This window comes from Salmo salar, chromosome 11 (assembly GCF_965601325.2).
Source record: "Salmo salar chromosome 11, fSalSal1, whole genome shotgun sequence".
NCBI classification, from domain to species: Eukaryota; Metazoa; Chordata; class Actinopteri; order Salmoniformes; family Salmonidae; genus Salmo; species Salmo salar.
The window spans coordinates 27,472,507-27,492,165 of NC_138301.1; the positions used below are offsets into that span (position 1 = coordinate 27,472,507).

The 19,659-nt window shown below is 44.4% G+C and overlaps 1 protein-coding gene across 3 annotated transcripts; it reads right to left on the bottom strand.

Moving 5' to 3' along the window:
* Positions 1–2,694: 2,694 nt before the first annotated feature.
* Positions 2,695–18,542, bottom strand: LOC106562362 (tripartite motif-containing protein 66). 3 transcript variants are annotated; one of them, XM_082957838.1, is made up of 17 exons: positions 17,474–18,542; positions 16,485–16,698; positions 13,957–14,086; positions 13,546–13,662; positions 13,112–13,226; positions 12,561–12,704; positions 12,263–12,380; positions 11,225–12,108; positions 9,096–9,317; positions 7,626–7,776; positions 7,227–7,305; positions 6,931–7,120; positions 5,704–6,689; positions 5,062–5,194; positions 4,804–4,878; positions 4,551–4,703; positions 2,695–4,336 (listed from the first exon to the last, which is right to left on the bottom strand). In XM_082957838.1, exons 1-17 carry the CDS (start codon positions 17,480–17,482, stop codon positions 4,100–4,102), a joined length of 3,957 nt encoding a protein of 1,318 aa, XP_082813964.1. In that variant the 5' UTR covers positions 17,483–18,542; the 3' UTR covers positions 2,695–4,099. The 3 variants fall into 3 exon arrangements, with proteins under 3 accessions (XP_082813964.1, XP_013982677.1, XP_045545236.1); XM_014127202.3 differs by having other exon boundaries at positions 12,561–12,707; positions 16,485–16,718; positions 17,474–18,293; XM_045689280.2 differs by having other exon boundaries at positions 12,561–12,707; positions 17,474–18,292.
* Positions 18,543–19,659: the final 1,117 nt, after the last annotated feature.

Here is a 19,659-nt window from a genome sequence, read left to right on the forward strand (position 1 = left end):
AAGAAAGAAATGATGTGTGCTCTTGACATGAGGCAGGGGCCAGCAGCAGAGCAGCATTTCCAGGGTAGAGAGAGGTTTAAACGCTGCAGGCAGAGTGATTACATCATGTCTGTCTTCAGGAGAACCTCCTGGGAGCAGCATCTCCCTCCAGCATTGTCAGGACAGCAGGCAGACAATCAGCGTCTTAATCCTGCAGGTATTGAGGGAATTCTCCCAGACAGCACTCTGATCTGATTGAAGACTCATCAGGATACTGTCTATAGAGATGAACCAGAATGAGTCTATTGGAGTGAGAGTGTGCATCCCAAATGGCACCCAATTCCTGTATAGTGCACTGCTTTTGACCATGGCTCGTATGGCTCTGGTCAAAAGTAATACACTTTATAGGAAATAAGATGCCATTTGGAATGCATCCGTGGGGCAGGATTCACTGGAATAATAAGATTTTCTGACTGCAAATGTGTGTTTCTCTCAGGAAGGAAAGATGATATCATCTCTTGGGATGGAACAAGTAACCCAGCTTGGTTCCTTTCATCAAGGGAGAACTGCAACCACTGGGAGGGGAAAGGAATTCACTCTTGATCCAGTAAATTTTTAGACAGGAATATATGTGAGAGGTCTTTTGATACAAATGAATCACTGCTGGTCAGCCTCTAGGTGCTAAAGTTGGCACGTTTTAAGTGCTCCGCAGTTCATGCCTTGCTGAAATTCTATTTCTAGTTTGCATTTTTCATTAGAATTTGGGGCTTAGGATTTCTTAACTTTTGAAAGACACGTCTTTGGCCTAACTACATGGATTTCATTGGACATGCAAATCCATTAAATCCATCATGATTTTCCTTGATTAAAACATTCAAAAGTATGGTTAGAGCAAGTATGAAAGGAGCATAGATCGTATTCTTTAGTTAATACTTAATGATGGTGTAATATGAGATTGTTTTGCCAAGACTACAGTGTGTTTAATTATCTTGTTGCTCACAACTCTGCTAAAGTCTTTTCCAGACTCCCCCACATTAAGATGATCCTATCATTATTAATAGGCTGCCATGATTGCGTCTCGAGAGAAAATGACTTACGGTCAATGATGGAAATGTCTGAGCTGTCCAAAAGACCACTCCCATCTCTGTGATGCGAAGACCCACCAGTCTGCTGCTAGCTAGCCCACAGACAGGACAGCACTGCTTCTCACTGCTCACCACTCACAGAATCAGGCTGTGTCCTCATTACAGTCCAGCCAGGGCCGGCCCTAGGTATAAGCGGCATAAGGCCCCGCAACCACTACGGGGCCCCCGACCCACATTTTTTAAATAAAATATAAATAATTTTAGGAACTCAGTCGGGGTTTCAACTTACTGTTGAGAGTTAGAATAGTAGAATACGCAAGGTGCGATTTCAGAATTTGGTTGTGCATCAGCAGTTTTCTCTTGTAATTTCAGGTTGGATAAAAGCAGAAGACTAATTTCCATCTTGCATGGACTAATAAAGTATATCTTATCTTAATCATGGTCGAATTACCGACCGAGCACACAGGGCACATGCCCAGGGGGCCTCAATTGATTTTGTTAGTCATTCTCACTCAGATATCATATTAACATGGTATAAGTCATGGCAAAATGTGTAGAATTGCAGGAAAGTAGTTGTAAAACCAACCAAATTATGCTTAGGGCCCCCAAAAGGCTAGAGCCGGCCCTGCATCCACCAGGCTGCTCTGTTATTTGTTATTTAACTAGGCAAGTCAGTTAAGAACAAATTCTTATTTATAACGGCCTAGGAACAGTTGGTTAACTGCGTTGTTCAGGAGCAGAACAACATATTTTTACCTTGTCAGCTCGGGGATTCGCTCTTGCAACCTTTTGGTTACTGGCCCAATGCTCTAACAACTAGGCTACCTGCTGCCCCAACGGCAGGTTATTCTTGTGCCTTTAGTGAAACATTTCAGTGTGGAATGCTTTAATGTCTGCATGATGGTTCAATCAAGACTTTCGAGGATAATTGAATTAGAAAATTGGTCGGGGCTAGCCGGTGGTTTTCAAAGGGAGCCAGGATTAATCATACATCATTCACTGCCCTCAACCATAAGCAACCATAAGGACCCTGTGAATCACCTTTAATGGAAGACTACACTCAAAGTGAATGATTTAAAGGGTTCCAGGCAACGCATAATGTTCTAACTCATTAAGAGAAAATTACTTTTAGGTAGGAAAAGTCTTGGACAAACAGAGAATCAGTGCTTTGAGGAAAGTTTGCATGGTAGGCTGACACAGCAACTTTTAAACACTTTTTATCTCCATGAAATATTTAGTAAGGCATGTTATCTTTCTTGGATATGACTAGCTGCTGTAAATAAAGGAAGATGAAAGAAGTTGTGAAATAGCTTACATCAACATAAATGTGGTTATTTTAGGAGATTATTTTCCTTCATGTCTTGAACAACAAACTCACAATCCTGAGAAGTCTTCTGCATTAATACCCACTGATGCTCTGGCTCCATGTCTCCAGTAGGCAACGCATCCTGCATCTTGTCAAGTCCACAGCAACACCGCCCATATGGAGAAGAGGTGGGACACTGACTGACACTTGACTGTCGGCAACTAATCACAACCCCATTCTGTCAAATCCCCCAAAAAATACCTTTAAGCTTATTACATGTATTTTAGGTAGTAACTAGTAAGAAGACTATGTTGATACAAAACATGTCTTTGTCGGTTAAAGATAGACATTTATTATTTCCATAACCCCATAAAACAACTTCAGACAGAATAGAAATGAGGAATCAAAAGGAATCGTAGAAGAATAGCAAGGACCGTTTCAAATAAAGCACTTTTCAACTGTTCTTTATTAAATTGACATTTCTTGATACCAGCTAACTCTGAGAGGGTCTTTGTAGCTTTTAGGATTCAATATTAGAGATGGAAGCAGAGATATTCCATATTGATAAGTCCAAATGACATATTACAGAGAAAAAAATACCTACAATCGTTTTAAGTCCATTTGTTTATTCAAATAGCAAACTTAGCTTGATCCGACAGTTAATTTCAGCTATTAATTTGCAGCAACCTTTAAAAAAATACAGCCAGCTCTACTGTATTGCAGCAGCCATTTTACATAAATGAAAAAGTAACATGTACATTCTACATAGAAACTACAGAATGTTGAAATAACATAACATTACTCTTAAGTCTCTCTTAATTTCTCCAGGTCTTTCTACTTATTCACACTGGATCACATACCTTCTACTTCCATTAAGCCTGAGAAATAATCATTATTAATACTGGCCTTATACTAATGAAGTAGAATTTCATTAGGATTGAATAAATGCAAATTTAAAGCATACGTGCCTTGCAATACTATTGTGGAAATTTCAACTAAAGGTATGTTCATTTTTATATTTATCTTAATCTTCTTTGAATACCCCCTTGGTTCAATATGAACTTAACCTTAACCTTAACCTTTGTTCTCAGTCATTGCTGCTGAAGATAGGGCGCCCTCTGTCAGTCACTCAAATCATTACCGTAAAAAAAGGGAGGCCATACATAACATTCTATACTGTACTTTATGTGCATATAGGACAGAGAGACATATTATATATTATATATACATATAAAATGCAAGACAGAAATATTAACATTAATAGTCTGTATTTACTAATTTCCTGCAATCATTTAGCCACTAAAAACATTCAATATTAATATATAAAACAAGATAATGTAGAGTTTAACATTTATAAATATGTTTACCATTTATCAATACTGACCTTGTAGGTTTTGCTGTATATATGATGGAGAATCTACAAATATAGGTAGAATCTCCAAATATATCTGAAACAAAAAACAAATACCAGAAATGCAGTTTATAAAGGCATAATAAGTATAAAGATGTAAGTCAGATTATAGTTATACAATAATATTTTACACAAATATCAGGCCAAATTAAGAGCAGATAACCTTTATAATGAAGAAGTACAATTCTCAAAATGTAAATATGTACAATCCCTTCATAAAAACTCAGCTTCCTCTCTTGGATGGAAACGTCCAGTGCAATATCATGTCATACTGTCCTTCAAAATAGCCAGTGATAGGCTCTGCCCCACTGCCTACAACTAGAAGTTATGCTTCCTCCAGTTGAGAGAGTGCCTCCTCTTCCTCTTTCTGTGGCACTGCTCTCTCTTCTCTGGCCAGGGGAAGCCTCCTTCGGCTGCTCTGTACACCTCGTCGTACTCATCGCTGTCGGAGTCCTCCTCGGCTGCAGGGAAGGCCCTGTCTGGGAACACCTCCCTGAGTCTGGAGCTGAAAAACGTCTCCAGGCTGCGACCTGCCTGGGCCACCTCTGAGTCCGGCTGGAGGACAGACAGAGAAACCAGACATTAAACACAGATCATCTCAGGTCTTACTACTGTGACCCGGATCAGTACTTACAATTGCATTGTGGGACATTTAATAATGTAAATGATACAATAAAATATGCATTTACAATATAGCACTGAAAGAGTGGTCAATATATACAGTTTAACCTCTATCACTAAAATATTATTATTAATCTATATCACTTACATAATTGAACTTTGCACAGTTCCTGAACATGAGGGAGACATCAGCCACAAACTCCTCAGGTGAATAGTAGTGGTGAGTGCTCCTCTTGCTGAGTTTGGCCCTGATCACAGACAGATCCATGGGCCTTTTGATTATCTGGTAGTAGTGGCGAGCCTAGGTTTCAAAACACGTTTTATTAAACCAGATCACTGTGTTTTTGCAGAGTATTGTGAATTCTAACATGCTGATTAAGAATACGATTGGGATCACTTACCAGTGGACTGACCGGCTCATGGAAGGGAGCACTTAACATGTTGCTGCAGATCAACAGAGTCAACCTCTCACATTTCTACAGAGGGGGGGGCAACATTGATTTCTTACGATAAATAACATTTACTGTAACTAGTAGGTGTGAAACCCCACTTACAGAAGACATTGAGCCCTCCTTGACACTACTGACTGGTCATTACCAGTAATATTTTGAGTCCCTTGTCAGTTGATTTAAATTTTCATAATGAAGAATAATACTTACTCTCTGGTCACAAGCAGAGAGCCCATGAGGCAATGGCTTTCCTGAACATTCTGCAGCCAGCCTCTGGTTCTCACAGTCATACTCCACCTCTGGCTGCTGGATATCTCTGCAGAAGGTACACACCCAGTCACCCCTGAAGTGGGAGAGGACACAGAGGCAGACATTGGTTATCTTCAACCACAGAGCAGTAGTGTAGACAAGACTGATGGATGAGAGAAGTGAGGCGTCACAAATGGCCCCTTATTCTACTTTTGACCAGAGCCTTATGAGCCCTATGAGCCCTGTGAGCCCCATGAGCCCTATGAGCCCTATGAACCCTATGAGCCTTATGTGCCCCATGAGCCCTGTGAGCCCTATGAGCCCTGTGAGCCCTATGAACCCTATGAGCCTTATGTGCCCCATGAGCCCTATGAGCCCTATGAGCCCTATGAACCCTATGAGCCTTATGTGCCCCATGAGCCCTATGAGCCCTATGAGCCCTGTGAGCCCTATGAGCCCTATGAGCCCTATGAGCCCTATGAACCCTATGAGCCTTATGTGCCCCATGAGCCCTATGAGCCCTAGTCAAAAGTAATGCATTATAAAGGCAATCGGGTGCCATTTGGGACCCAGTCTATGACTTATGGCGGTGAGATGACTTACGTGGGGAAGCTGAGGAGAGTGGGCACATGGCAGGACAGGTGGAAGACTTTGGGACAGTGGTCACAGCACAGAAGGTCTCCTCCGATCAGACACACTGCACAGAAGTCTTCACTCTCCATCTCCATGGTCTCTTCCCCAGGCAGGGCCTGCTCGGCTCCTTCACAATGCCTCTGTGGACCAGGGTCTGCATGCAGGGCCCTCTGGGCTGGAGGGGACTCCACTCCTGGTTCAGGACTTAGAGAGGCTGGGTCAGGACTGATAGAGGCTGGGTCAGGGGCTGAGTCTGGCTCCGATTCAAGATCTGGTCCAGATTCTGCAGACCCTTGTGATTCAGGGGGTTGTGCACAGTCTGATTCCAGGTCTGAATCTAATCCCGGACGTGTTTCAGATGGAAAACGGGGGTCTGAGCCAGGATCAGGTTGGAGATCCGATTCTATATCAGCCTCTGATTCCGCATCAGCATCCAGGTTTTCACCATTCTCTGATTCTAAACCATTCTCTGATTCTTCACTACCTTCTGATTCCCCTCTAGGTTCTGATTCCACACTAGGTTCTGATTCCACACTAGGTTCTGATTCCACACTAGGTTCAGATTCTGTAGCAGGAGATTCCTCATCAGCAACTGATTCCAGATCAGCCTCCGATGCAGACTCAGCTTGTGGGTCAGATTCTGGTTGTGGGTCAGACTCTTGCTGGGGATCCGATTCTGGTTGTGGGTCCGAGTCCAGTTCAGGGTCAGAAACAATTTCTGAGATTGACCTGGGATCTGAGTCAGAGTCGAGGTCAGGTGCAGCGAAAGGTGGAGGTGATACAAGATCAGTGGCGGGTACTTGCAGTGTGAGCTCTTTGTGAGGACTGTGTCCTCCATGCTCAGGCCAATCATTGATTACTGAAGGTGGGAGAGATTGATTGATAGTGTGTCTCTCTGAGTATTGTTTATCCAGAGACGGGCTGACCGTTGCGACCTTGGCTTCTTTTGATATTCCCTGTAGACAAAGTACAGAGTTTGACATTTAGAACATGCCAGTAGTATTTTACCCTGATGTGAAACACATTGCAGTTTAGTTCAGACCTCTTCTCCGGGCTAATTGCTATCGCTTATAAGAACCAGCTGCTGGACAAAATTAGTTCAGACATAATGTTTATTGTGGTTATGAAACTAGTATAATCTGACATCATAGACTTTCTGGAAGAGAAGAGAGTTCACAGTGTTTTAGTGGAGCCTACCTCATTCATCTTGTCCTTCCATCCCCTCTGTGGAACAGGTCCGGTCCTTTCTGTTGCAGTGCCTGGCAGAGGGTCACTCTGTCGCCGCCCCTGTGGTGGGATCCGAGACACCAGGATCTTCAGCCTTTCCAAACACACCACTGGAACCTTGGAACTGGAACTCCCAGGTTCCTTCTGAACCTCTCTGTCACTGATGTATGAAGAGGGAAGTGGTGAAGCAACATAACTTTAGCTTTTCCCCCTTTTGACTTCAACTTATTTTTTGAAGATTAGTGTGATGTTTAAATAGAATGTACCTGTTGTCTGGAGTCTTTCTTGGTATTCTGCATTTTCCTTTGACGTCATGCCCAGTCTCATCATATGCATAGACATAATCTGGTAAACAGGAGAAATAATAATCCCTTGATGAATCCATTTAACTGATGTGAAGGCAGAATTTGGATATTAGTGATGATGATATTGTATTCATCTCTCAGTGTTCATATGTTTATATAAGAGCATATTGTTACTACATAATCAGAACATATTTATTGAGAGAGTGAGATGTAATTTATTATAGCCATGGTGTACAATATTGGCAGCTAGATCTGAATTGCAGTGTAGTGTATACATAAATAAATAATCGGAGAAATGTATATTGTATTATAATAAATAAATGATAAATGTGTAATATTTGGAAGTAAGTGGCTCAGTACCAGGCTCTGTCTTGTAGATGGTCAAAGGCGACAGGCATAGGCTGGGCTGGCCTCTGGAGGGAGGAGTGGCTAAGGACCTCTCCAAGGAGGCCACAGATCGTATCACTCCATCAGAAGACAGCCTCCTCCGCCTGAGATCCATAAAACCATGCTGAGGGAGGGAATCAGTCAATATCAACATCAACTACTATATCAAGCACAGACACCAACCATATTATACATCCAAAGTTTGTAAGAATAAGGAGGAGGGACACCTTAGTGTTAGCTTTAGGAATGTGTTTAGTAAGATAAACCAGATATCGTTACAAAACATTATTGGTATTGTACTACATCATGCTACAAAGTCAACTGCAGAGACAAAAACAAGAAAAGGCTTTCCCACCAAAAACCTGGAATCTGATTGACCCAAAAGGTAATTTTCTTAAATGTACCTTTAAACAGCAACACTAGCAACTTTGTCCAATTTGTTTGCAATAAAAGCAAATGGACTCATTGCTGTATCAGTTCTGTTTTTTGGTAATGTGTTTTACCCTCTGCAAAGAAATTACATTGCCAAGTATGTAACAAGAACAAGGTTTTAAGTCTGACAGCCAAACCTTTCTGCCACATTTATATGTATCCCTTTAAAATCAAATCCAAAACTGCTGAGACTGTGCCTTAAAATAACTTTTTAATCTGACATATTGTAATAGATACAGTATTTGGAATTTTGTTTTCTTTTACAATGTTATTTTCTTTGTAGCTATACTGTAATGTCCCTAATGGAACTGTATAATGGCATGTCTCTTATAAAAGCTCTGATCAGAACAGCCTTAACAGCTAGACAGCCTTAACAGCTAGACAGACTTAACAGCTAGACAGCCTTAACAGCTAGACAGCCTTAACAGCTAGACAGCCTTAACAGCTAGACAGACTTAACAGCTAGACAGCCTTAACAGCTAGACAGCCTTAACAGCTAGACAGCCTTAACAGCTAGACAGCCTTAACAGCTAGACAGCCTTAACAGCTAGACAGACTTAACAGCTAGACAGACTTAACAGCTAGACAGCCTTAACAGCTAGACAGCCTTAACAGCTAGACAGCCTTAACAGCTAGACAGCCTTAACAGCTAGACAGCCTTAACAGCTAGACAGACTTAACAGCTAGACAGCCTTAACAGCTAGACAGCCTTAACAGCTAGACAGCCTTAACAGCTAGACAGCCTTAACAGCTAGACAGCCTTAAGAAGCTGACATGTAATAATGGAAGTTGAAGAGAATAGGCATGACCCTCGATCACAAATAAAATGTCCATTAATTGTCCATTGAAAATCTTATAATAGAATGCCAGTCATTTATTAAGAATTGCTTGTCTCCAGTCAGCCATGACCTTTCACCTGCACTCTCCTTGGTAGCAGTAGGCATAGAATTACATGAATTATAGGATCTCTATGGCAGCAGGTCTCTGTTCATTAATGGGTTAATGGGTTACCTGGTCTGCCATGCGTCCCCGTTCCACGGCTGCTGTTGCTGTTGCTAAGCTGTGGGTGGCCCCCAGGGGCCTCTCTGTGGAGGGGCTGTTGGAGGGGCCTGCCAGTTCTGGTGGGATGCTCTGGGATCGACTCTTCCTCCCACACAGTGAGCTGGGCCTGCTGCTCTGAGCATCAACACTGAACCCATGGGTCGTCACAGACATCTCCAGTGAAGTGGATCTCTGTCAGGACACAGAAACACAAAAGCAGACCGCCTCAGCACACTCTACTGTTGCTGACTGAGCATCATACAACACAGGTGCATCTATTCATGTCATAGCAACAGAGACAGTGCGGTGGTGGGAGGTGTGAGGCGGAACAACCTTCAGTATCACACGCACTAAGGACGCCACTCAGAATCCATTCTGTGAGCCCTGCCTGTCTGATTAAAAACAACACAATCGCTACAAAGCCCATTCATTTCAGCGAGAGATGGCCCACACAACTGCTCACAACACCGTTATTCTACTGATAATGAAGGGCTTAGTTACAACACCAATTATCGTATGTAAATCCACTATCAGAAGTGTGTTAGCTAGGCTCCTTTGAATAAGCGGCATTAGCACATCACAGATTAGACTCTCTTTCTGTCTCTCCTCCATTGGCCTTCCCCTCTCGTCATCATTTCACTAATGCGAGTTTTCCAAAAAGCCCCCAGCAACTGTGTCTCTGTGCTAATGCAGCCATACGCCTGACAAAGCTCGAGCACTAGCTTGTGTCTCAGCACCCCTCCTCTTCCTCTCCCCCCTCCTCTTCCTCTCACCTCTCCTTCCCTCCCTTTTTTTCTCTGTCTTATTTCTCACAGTGCGCCACACACCATGAAGATTTAGACCAGCTGACACAGAGCATGTGCTCATAATTACCACTCGATTAAAACACTTACCTGATCCGCGCCCCGAGGAGAGGTGTGAAGGAGTCTAAATGTGGAGAAAAAAGCTATAATCCTCTTCTAGAGGAAGAGGGAGCGAGACAGAAGACAGGGATGTATCTGAGAGAAGTGTACCCAGTGCTGAAATCAACCTGCCAGCTCCACCAATTCCCCAAGTGTCTCATTATTACCAGGTTAAGTACGTATGTGGCTGCGCCCAAGCGCTTTTTCTTCTCACTTTCACTCACTGTGTCTTGGCAAGGCGGAAATCATGTGCCTCTGTTGTTTTAATCATGCAGGAGGAACATTTTTGATCAGTGATCATTCGGTTGCTCAATCCCTGTTACCAAGGGTACTAATAATAAACAGTAGAATCTTTTTTTAGCTTTACCGCAATGCTGCACTTAAGTTTTTTTAAATATATTTCAGCATAGCTGGTGCTTTGATTGTGTTAGTGTGCCTCTTTCTTAAGCATAGTCCCTTCTTCAAATGGAAGCCAGTCAGGTTTCTGTAGCACCATCTGTTTTCAGTGCAGCTGTCAACCACTGTGACTGATAATTTGGCGTAAACAAAGTTATTGCCAGAATTTTTTCAATATCCGCTGTGTGTAGATATTGAGACAGGAAATACTGCTGTCAGCCTGGGTTTAAGACTTGCTATCACGCGAAGCTCCCTGCGGTACAATGTGCTTTGAGCTTCAATTATAACACCATGAAACCAATTTACTGTATCCAGCCTTCCCTCAACCCATTGGCTTTTTATTCTGCCATAATGCACAACCGAAGTGAAACAATGGCTGTACCTTGCTCTATTCTCCTCAGGACAGATGTGTGACCTGTGGTTTGTGTGTGCGTGTATGTGTGCATGGCCAGAAGCGAGGCAGGGCTGAGGCATGTGTGTTACTGTTAGTCTGAGAGGTGTTTGTGAACAAGACTGTGTGTTTTGACACCTCTGAGCTCAGAGTGTGTGGTGAGGTCTATAAGGCCATAGAGAATGAGGAGGGACAAGTGTGACCACTGGGGAGTCAACAGAGTGAAAGCGAAATGAGGTTGTGGGACCTATACAACTCTCTGGTCAACAGACAACAATGGGGGAACTCCAACGTAGGCCAAAAGTGCACTATCGCTGAGCAAACATGGACAGCTTTACTAAGTTGATATGGTTTAAGCATCTCTGATGTGAAGAAACAATGTTCATCATAGTGTGCTTTGGTCAACTCACCCTGCCATCTCTGCAGTCTCTGGATGGCTGTGTAGTCCTGGCCTCCTGCTGCTCTTCCTCCTGCTGCTCCACTGTCAGTTCGGCCACTAGGGGAGCCAGGAGCTGCTGCTGCTGCTGCTGCTGCTGCTCCTGCTGGATCCCGTCTGTCAGCACCTCTCTGTCCACCCCTGTCTGTACATGTGTCTTCTCCCTGCTCCCCTCCTGGATCTGCTCTGTCAACACCTCTCTGTCCACAGCTGTCTGTACATGTGTCTTCTCCCTGCTCCCCTCCTGGATCTGCTCTGTCAACACCTCTCTGTCCACAGCTGTCTGCCCAGGAGTCTGCTCTCTCTCTCTGCTGGCCTGCTGGCTCTGGCCTTCTCTGGCCCCATCTGTGGCTGGCTGTGCATGAGTGTCGGGAAGCGGCTGAATCTGAGGCTGGTAGAGGGCTGTGACTAGGGTCTGGAGTCCAAGACCTCCACTGTTGGAGCTGGAGCTGAGCAGGCCTGGGTCAGCAGCCGGGAGATGCGCTGGCTGTTGGGGACGCTGCATGGAGGAGGGCACCACAGCTGGTGGACCTGGAGGACTGTCAGGGCCCCAGCACCTTAGCAGCTGACTCTGATGCAGGGCCAGGGAAGGAGAGCTGAGGGTGGACTGGGCACACCTGGCGGAGTAGGGGTTGGGTTCCCGCTGGGTCTTGTCCAGCTGCACAGCTGGCTGTGGGGGTATGCAGTGGAGGCAGCACATCTGGGGCTGACAGCAGGCCTGGAAGGCACAGCTCTGCTCCCGCCCTCCATGGCACACAGATGGCAGGGACAAGCAGGTGATAGGCTGGGGCCTCAGGATGCTGGGGAAGGCCACGCCCTCAGAGTAGGAGTGATTTCCCCCCTCTGCAGTGAGCTGACCTATAACAACAGAGATACTTGTAGTTTAGGAATAAGGCCAGGTCTCCAGTAGGAAGGCATTAAATGCAACACTTTCAATAATTACATACAACCGGTTTACAACCAGTCACTGCAGCCAAGCTACTGCAGCCAAATCATTTTAGCCTTAGTTTACCCAAAGTTGAGATCTGCTTAGTCCAGTAGCTGGCATCCCAGTTGAACTTAATCTTCACAGGGAGCCAGGCGTCTGAGTGTAGTGGGGGTTCAAGCAGGCGCTGCATCTGGAGAGAAATCTAAAGGAGGACAGGCGTAATGTAAAAGCCCAAATTAGCTTTTTTCCATAACCAACTCCAAAAATGTTTTCTTTCTCTGTTTTTAAATGAGACTAGAAAATGGCCTTGTGTTTTACAAGCGGCAAAAAAATGGTCTTTGTGTTTGACCGCGAGCCCACCCTTCTGTCCCTTCAGACCTACCAGCTCCCTGCTGAAGAGCAGTGGGTTCTTGAGGTGGTGGGCCGTTGCCCAGCTGATGAAGTTCTGCACGTGGTCCAGCTGGCTGCACATCTCTATCTCCCCCTGCAGCTGGTCCTCCAGACGCCGCTGGAAGTCCTCCGAGATCTTCTACACACACACACACACACACACACACACACACACACACACACACACACACACACACACACACACACACACACACACACATGCTCACGTGTAATTGCTGGCACAGAGAGAGCGAATTACAGATGGAAAGAGAGGGGCTAATCAATGGCTTGTTTTTCACCGGATTTCATTCCTAAGATCCCTGCTTTTTTGACAGATCATTATTGCCTCTCCATTGCAAGCGGTCAGAACTGATTAGATAATGTTGGGAGCGCTCCTGATTGGGAACATGTACATTCATGGTCAGCTAGACACTGGAGATGAATGCCCCTGGAAACATTGAGACTGAGGGGAAGAGAGAGAGAGAGAGAGAGAGAGAGAGAGAGAGCGAGAGAGAGAGCGAGAGAGAGAGAGAAAGTCATTACCTCCAGTTGCTCTATTAATAGGTTGGCCCGTTTGTTCAGCTCATTCATCATAATCATCTTTGCCATTTTAATCTGGTTCTCAGCCTTCCTCTGCGTGATCTTTACACCGTGCAGCCTGAGAGGAACACAGAGAAAATAAATAACATTGTGATTACTGACAGAGAAACCAAAACAGTTGATGGATTGTGGTGGATTGTGCTTTATTGCACTTGGATGCTTTACAAATGTTAGATGGGTATTTCATTCAGAGTTGGAGAGTGTATTGTATATGATCTTTGAGAGGACATATGCATGTCATCAACATTGCTCTGGTAAATTTGAGCCAGGTTTCTGAGACCACCAGCTGTTGGCTTTACACTTGCTTTATGAGATCAGTGTATACTCTTGTTCATTCTACACATCTGTCTGTAATGTATTGTACAAGCGGAGCTTACCTGTCCTCTATCTGTTTGGCTGTGCTCTCCACTGCAGACCTCCTCTCCTCCACCTGAGCCATCAGGCTCTCAAACTGCCACTGTTGGTCCTGCAGGGCCTTTCCAATGTGCACCAGCCTGAGGACAAACAGATATCACAGTGGGTCAAATAATACAATAGAAACACCACTTAACCTCACCGCTTTACACCCTTTCATTTAAAGCATCTCCTTGAGGGCTAGTTACTGTATGACGTTAGGGACTTTTGGGACCACTAATGCGCTGCAAAATCACAGGCAACAGGGCAATGTATCCTATGGACTGAATTAGAATTAGGTAGGTTGAAGATATGCACCAGACACAATGCAGGAGGTTTTTAACCTGCTGTTAGCCCCTCACTGTAATGCCCTTGTGCTGTGTCTAAGGACTGACCTGTGGTTCTTGTGGGCGGACAGGTGACAGCTGCTGCAGCACATGAGGTCACAGGACTCGCAGAAGAGCTCCAAGGGCTCCTGTCTGTGAGAGTGGCACATGAGGAGGGGGCGGCCACACGAGCCAGGGCCTACCGGGCAGAGAGGGGGAGGGGGGAGAGAAGCATAGCATTACCACAGAGAAGGACTAAACAAGCAATTCACACTTCAGCTAAAGCCGTTGGGAGGAATTGGTGCTGTACAAGAAAATAAATGCACCAAGATATATCATGCAAACAAATGTTCAAAGACACATCATGTAAACAAAAGTGGCCTACAAAAAGGCAACTGTATAACATTCATGTCTGGCAGCACACAGTTTATGTACATCAACTTTTAATTATATTGCTATATCAAGCTACAAGACAAACTACTATTTCGCTGAATGTTTCCTGTTTAGTTTTGTTTCATTTTGCTTAAAATGTTATCTGCAATCTCATTCTACTCTATTTTAGAGTTGGAAAATACATTGAATCTGATATTGGCCACAAGTTAACGTGCATTACATGAGTCATTCAGTATCATCATCATTCCAAAACTATTTTAGGTTAGGGAAATATGGCATATTTTAAATCTAGTAAATATTTCTGGGCTTAAAGAATGGGTAGACAGATGGAAAATAGGGCAGAGAGAGAAGGTCTTTGATCGGAGAAATGAAAGACCAGTGCCAATCTAGATGAATAACTTTGTTCGGTTGGCTTTTGAAGAATAAAACAAAACCTTCACACCGCAGGATGTAGACAGTAACAAATGCTGCTAGAGAACAAATTACTTTCATGTGTGCATGCATAAACGGCCATGTTTTCAAAATAAATGCAGCATTAGTCATTTGATTTGCAATGTAATGAGAGTTACTCTATGCAAATTATCTGTATAAATAGCTGGAAATGTGATTCTTGTGCAGCACATATGAGACTTCCTGCCCAAAGTTATCACTTCCTCACACTAAGGTTGTATCCCAAATAGCACCTGTTCCCTATTGGGCTCTGGCCGAAAGTAGCGCACTATGTAAGAATAGGGAATCATTTGGGACGGAGTCCAAGCAATCACCATGTGGCATTAGTTAATTTATTTCAAAACTGGACCCAAATTGACTGAAGCCTTTAATTGACTTTTGAGAACAAAAACAACCAATTGTTGTATCCTGATGCTGGTGTTTATTTTCCCTCTTGGGTAATGATTGTGTCATGAAACTGTGTGCACTGCACTCGGAGCAGGCCTAAGCATTGTTATGAGGGGTTGACTGAGAAGACTGAGTGATGTTCAGATGGCTATCCACTGTACACATTAAAGTTGGTCCTATGTCTATACTCTGGGGTGATGCAGAAGGTTTTCCCACAGTCACAGACACACACGCAGGCACAAACGCACACACACACAAACGCACACATACCACAAGGGGCAGGAAACAGATCACAATGTGATAGAGAGACCACAGGGTCACGATGAGTAAACACAGCCCCCAACAATACACAGTACTGCTGCTGCACACACACACACACACACACACACACACACACACACACACACACACACACACACACACACACACACACACACACACACACACACACACACACACACACACCACACACACACACACACACACACACACACACACACACACACACACACACACACACTGCTAAGCATGGCCCTAGTTAGTACATTAAACACTGACTCAACAGAACAATAAAGCGCTCAACACAACCCTATAACATAACAAGCACATCACAGTTCATACTGCAAACTGCTGCACACAGGCCCACAGAGCCTGACTAAAGTCTCAGCTGAACATAGCTATCTGCTGAACGCAACCCTACTGCACTCTGCTGGACACACCACTCCAATGAGCAGTGCCTTTTGCACAATGCTCTCCACAAGGCCTATTGTGCATTGCATAGCACAGCCCCAGTGCTAAGAGCTGAGGGACCACATCCTGCCTGCAGAGCTACGCTTTCTCACCCGCAACACTTCAAACTGATGTTCTCACCAAAACACAAAAACAAAACACTTACACACTAAGACAGCAAGACTTAGAGGTGGCAACAGAGGTGAGATGTGATCACAGAGTTATAGTATGACTTCGCCTTTTAGCATCCAAGAGTAGAGACCTAGAAACGTACTTCTCAGCATCCACAAATAATATCACACTGTTGCTACAAAAATAGTATCATTCTCAGTGTTCACTCTCTGAATGTGGGCCACAAGATAACAGGAATTGTAATACATAAGGGTCTGCAGGAACCATTACTGTACCACCAACCATTACAGGCTACATGCATAATTCATCACAATCATTCCTACTGAGACATGATTAACAAACAAACATGGGAAAAAGTTGAAACAAAGAAACCAAACAAACAGGTCTGATGACGACCCCGGGGAAACGAAGCCCATCTCCACCCAACCGGCCAGAGACACCCGGATGTGGAGACTGGAAAGGCAGTGAGGGATGGGGGAACCTGTCTGGGAGAGAGAGATGCTTGCCTGGTTCGGGTGGAGGCAGGGAGCTGGGGGCCATCTGGTCCCTTTGGTGCAGGTCGACACATTGGGTAGTGGGCTTCTGGTGTTGGTGCAGGTCTGAGCACTGAGGGGTGGCTCTCTGGTGCTGGTGCATGTCTGTGCACTGGTAGCACAGCCACTTGTTGCAGAATGTACACAGGCTCTGGGCTAGCCTGGGCTCTGGGCACTCTGAGCAACGCTGCCACACACAGAGAAGACCTGTCATGTATTTACACACACCAAGCACGCACGCACACAAGCACACACACAAAACAACAAGGTCGTCTGAAATAAAGATGGGGTGACATATGTCAGAAGTATTTGTGTTACCTCCCTCTGTACTTTGGGCTAAATCACACTCCTCAGAGCGGTTACTTGTGTCGATGCTCACACATTCTGAGCTATTCCCAGAGAATGTCAGATGCATTCGATCAAGTTCCTCAAAATGAAGCCACGTTGAGTCACAGACACAAGCTGCTCAACCAGCTGATTCATTTCCCTTTTAATGCAGCTTAAAGACAACTAGTAGCACAGAATGAAGTGCACATTCAAATCAAATGTACTGAAATCACATATCAAAATAAAGCTGCAACAACATAACAAAACAGGTCATACTGAAGTCATGCCAATTGTACAGGATTATCCTTTCTTCTTTTAGAACATGTTGTGTATCTTTTCATCCTCATCACATTACAGTTAACAGTTAACATTATTTGGAAAAATATTTATATTCACTTTGTTAGAAATACACTGAAGTACATCAAAGACTTGAGAGAGTCTGAATACCCTCGGGCTAAGACAGAAAATAAAAAGTCCATGCAAATACATTCATTCTATTTCTGCAATTGCCTCTACACACAGAGGCACAAACAACAGTAGAATAGAAAATCTGCTTGTGGGGAAAAAGAGAGTTGAGATAATCTGTGTCAGCCGTGTCATAGGAATGTTAATAGAACGTTGAGAGAACGCCTTACCTTCTCCATGTCAGCACTGGGGTAATGTGTCCTCTGGTGAATGGTGGAGCTGGTACCCAGCAGAGCTGCTCTCGCTGTGGGAGGGAGAGGACAGCACAGCCTGACGCTCACACACAGCAAAGCAGCACTCACACTGACGCTTTTACCTGCGGCAGGAAGCAACGTGCACCAAGAGGTGGCCCCAGAGAATATGGCTTACATGACAGCCTGCGAGCTGAGCTCTCCTCTCCTCTCCTCTCCTGGTTCATCTGTGCGTAGGACTCCTCACAGACCAGACGTAGAGGAGTGTCAAATTCAAATCCATCCTCTCTAACACACAAAACATATAATCCTTTTTCTTAAATAAGCCTGTGCATAATAATTGGGAATTAGGGAGATACGATAATTATTTTTTTTCTAGGGCGAAATATCCCCGGAAGCCCTTCCCAAAATGGAAGGAGAGGCCGAATGACCTACAATGTAGGAGGGAATTGTAAGCACTGCAAACAGGAGTGGAGCAGGCTGGGATGGGATGGGCTGTAGTGAGCTGGGCTGTGGTGGGCTGGGTTGTGGTGGGCTGCTGGTGACCTCCTTCTACATCCCTGTATCAGCACAAGGAAGGGACAGGTCCCTCTGGAGCCACACATGCTCACGTAGCACACCATAACCGGGTCAGGCTCTGATGAGCACCAGATGGGAGTAGGAAACACTCCTGCTATTCTCTCTAAAACGATGAAATCAATTAAGATCTTTATCACAGTATTGCAGAAGAGAAGGAATGGCACACTGCAAGGAAACAAAACTAACTTCATTGCTGGAAAGACAATCCATATACAGTACTAGAGAGGAGGGTCATGTTGTAACTGTCTTAAAATGCATCAGCAACAAGTGACACTATTAGAAGGGGGGATATGACTCCTCCCGTTGTTGTAATGTAGACAGAGTTGTGGAAAAGAGTAGTAAGACACCATCACTATGTGAAATCACAATTAAAACACCATCATTGCTGCTGCTCTGAGTCTGCCTAACACCAACCCCTGCAGCCTGACCTACAAATCTGACAACTTTCTCATCCTCTGGTGCTTCACAGGGGAGCTAAAAACCATCCCATTCCCCATTGTGTGCTACAAGACCCACTTTAAAACACAATTAGTCAAACCTAGCGCTCCCCGCCTCTTGTTCACTCAGCTCTCCTGCTTTTCAAACCCCCCTCCTCCCCTTTCATACTCCCCATTTTGCTTTAAAACCAGAAAGGTTTTAGCACTATACCTCTCTGTGAGGGACAGCTCTCCTGCCCTGCTAAGTGAGGTTGGTACTGGATAAAAGGCAGCCTGAAAGCATGACATCTCTAGAGATGACACAATAATAGAAACTTCACTGGTGATGTCTCCCCTGAAAGCACACCTATGTAACATCCATTAACACTGAGGTGATGGGATCCAAGTGAAAAACCGCTCCAATGTCACTTCCCTGATCAGACAATTATCTACATAGCGACTGTAAATATTCATGACTTCTCTGGCCAAACTCCTCAACCACTTCTTGTACTGTACACTGTAATGGAAAACTGTAAATTATAAGGTCATTTTGGGTATTATCAATACTCTGAAACGTTTTACTGCAGCATACTGTAAATTATGGTGCATTGTGGGAAAATATTGCGGGCGGGGAAAGAACTGCTGTATTTCTAATGGTACTGTAATTCCACCCCACAGAATACAGTACCATATCTTTGGCGCACCAAAAACCTTTTGACCAATAGTGGGTGCATGGTATTGTTGTTTCTGGCTTATTAACATACACAATATATACAAAAGTATGTGAACACCCCTTCAAATTAGTGGATTTGGCTATTTCAGCCACACCAGTTGCTGTGAGATGTATAAAATCGAGCATGCAGCCATGCAATCTCCATAGACAAACATTGACAGTAGAATGGCCCTACTGAAGAGCTCAGTGACTTTCAATGTGGCACCGTCATAGGATGCCACCTTTCCAACAAGCCAGTTCATCAAATTTCTGCTCTGCTAGAGCTCAACTGTAAGTGCTGTTTTTGTGAATTGGAAATGTCTAGGAGCAACAATGGGACAGCCACAAAGTGATAGACCACACAAGCTCACAGAACAGGACAGCTGATGCTGAAGCGCGTAGTGCATAAATACCATCTGTCCTCGGTTGCAACACTCACTACCGAGTTACACACTGCC

What these genes read in the sequence shown, in the direction of transcription:
- LOC106562362 (XM_045689280.2), bottom strand. An exon ending in TCCGCCCACAAGAACCACAG is followed by an intron (nt 13,663 to 13,956) that starts GTCAGTCCTTAG and finishes GTTTGTCCTCAG; the next exon opens with GCTGGTGCACATTGGAAAGG. An exon ending in CATCTACAAGACAGAGCCTG is followed by an intron (nt 7,306 to 7,625) that starts GTACTGAGCCAC and finishes CCTGTTTACCAG; the next exon opens with ATTATGTCTATGCATATGAT.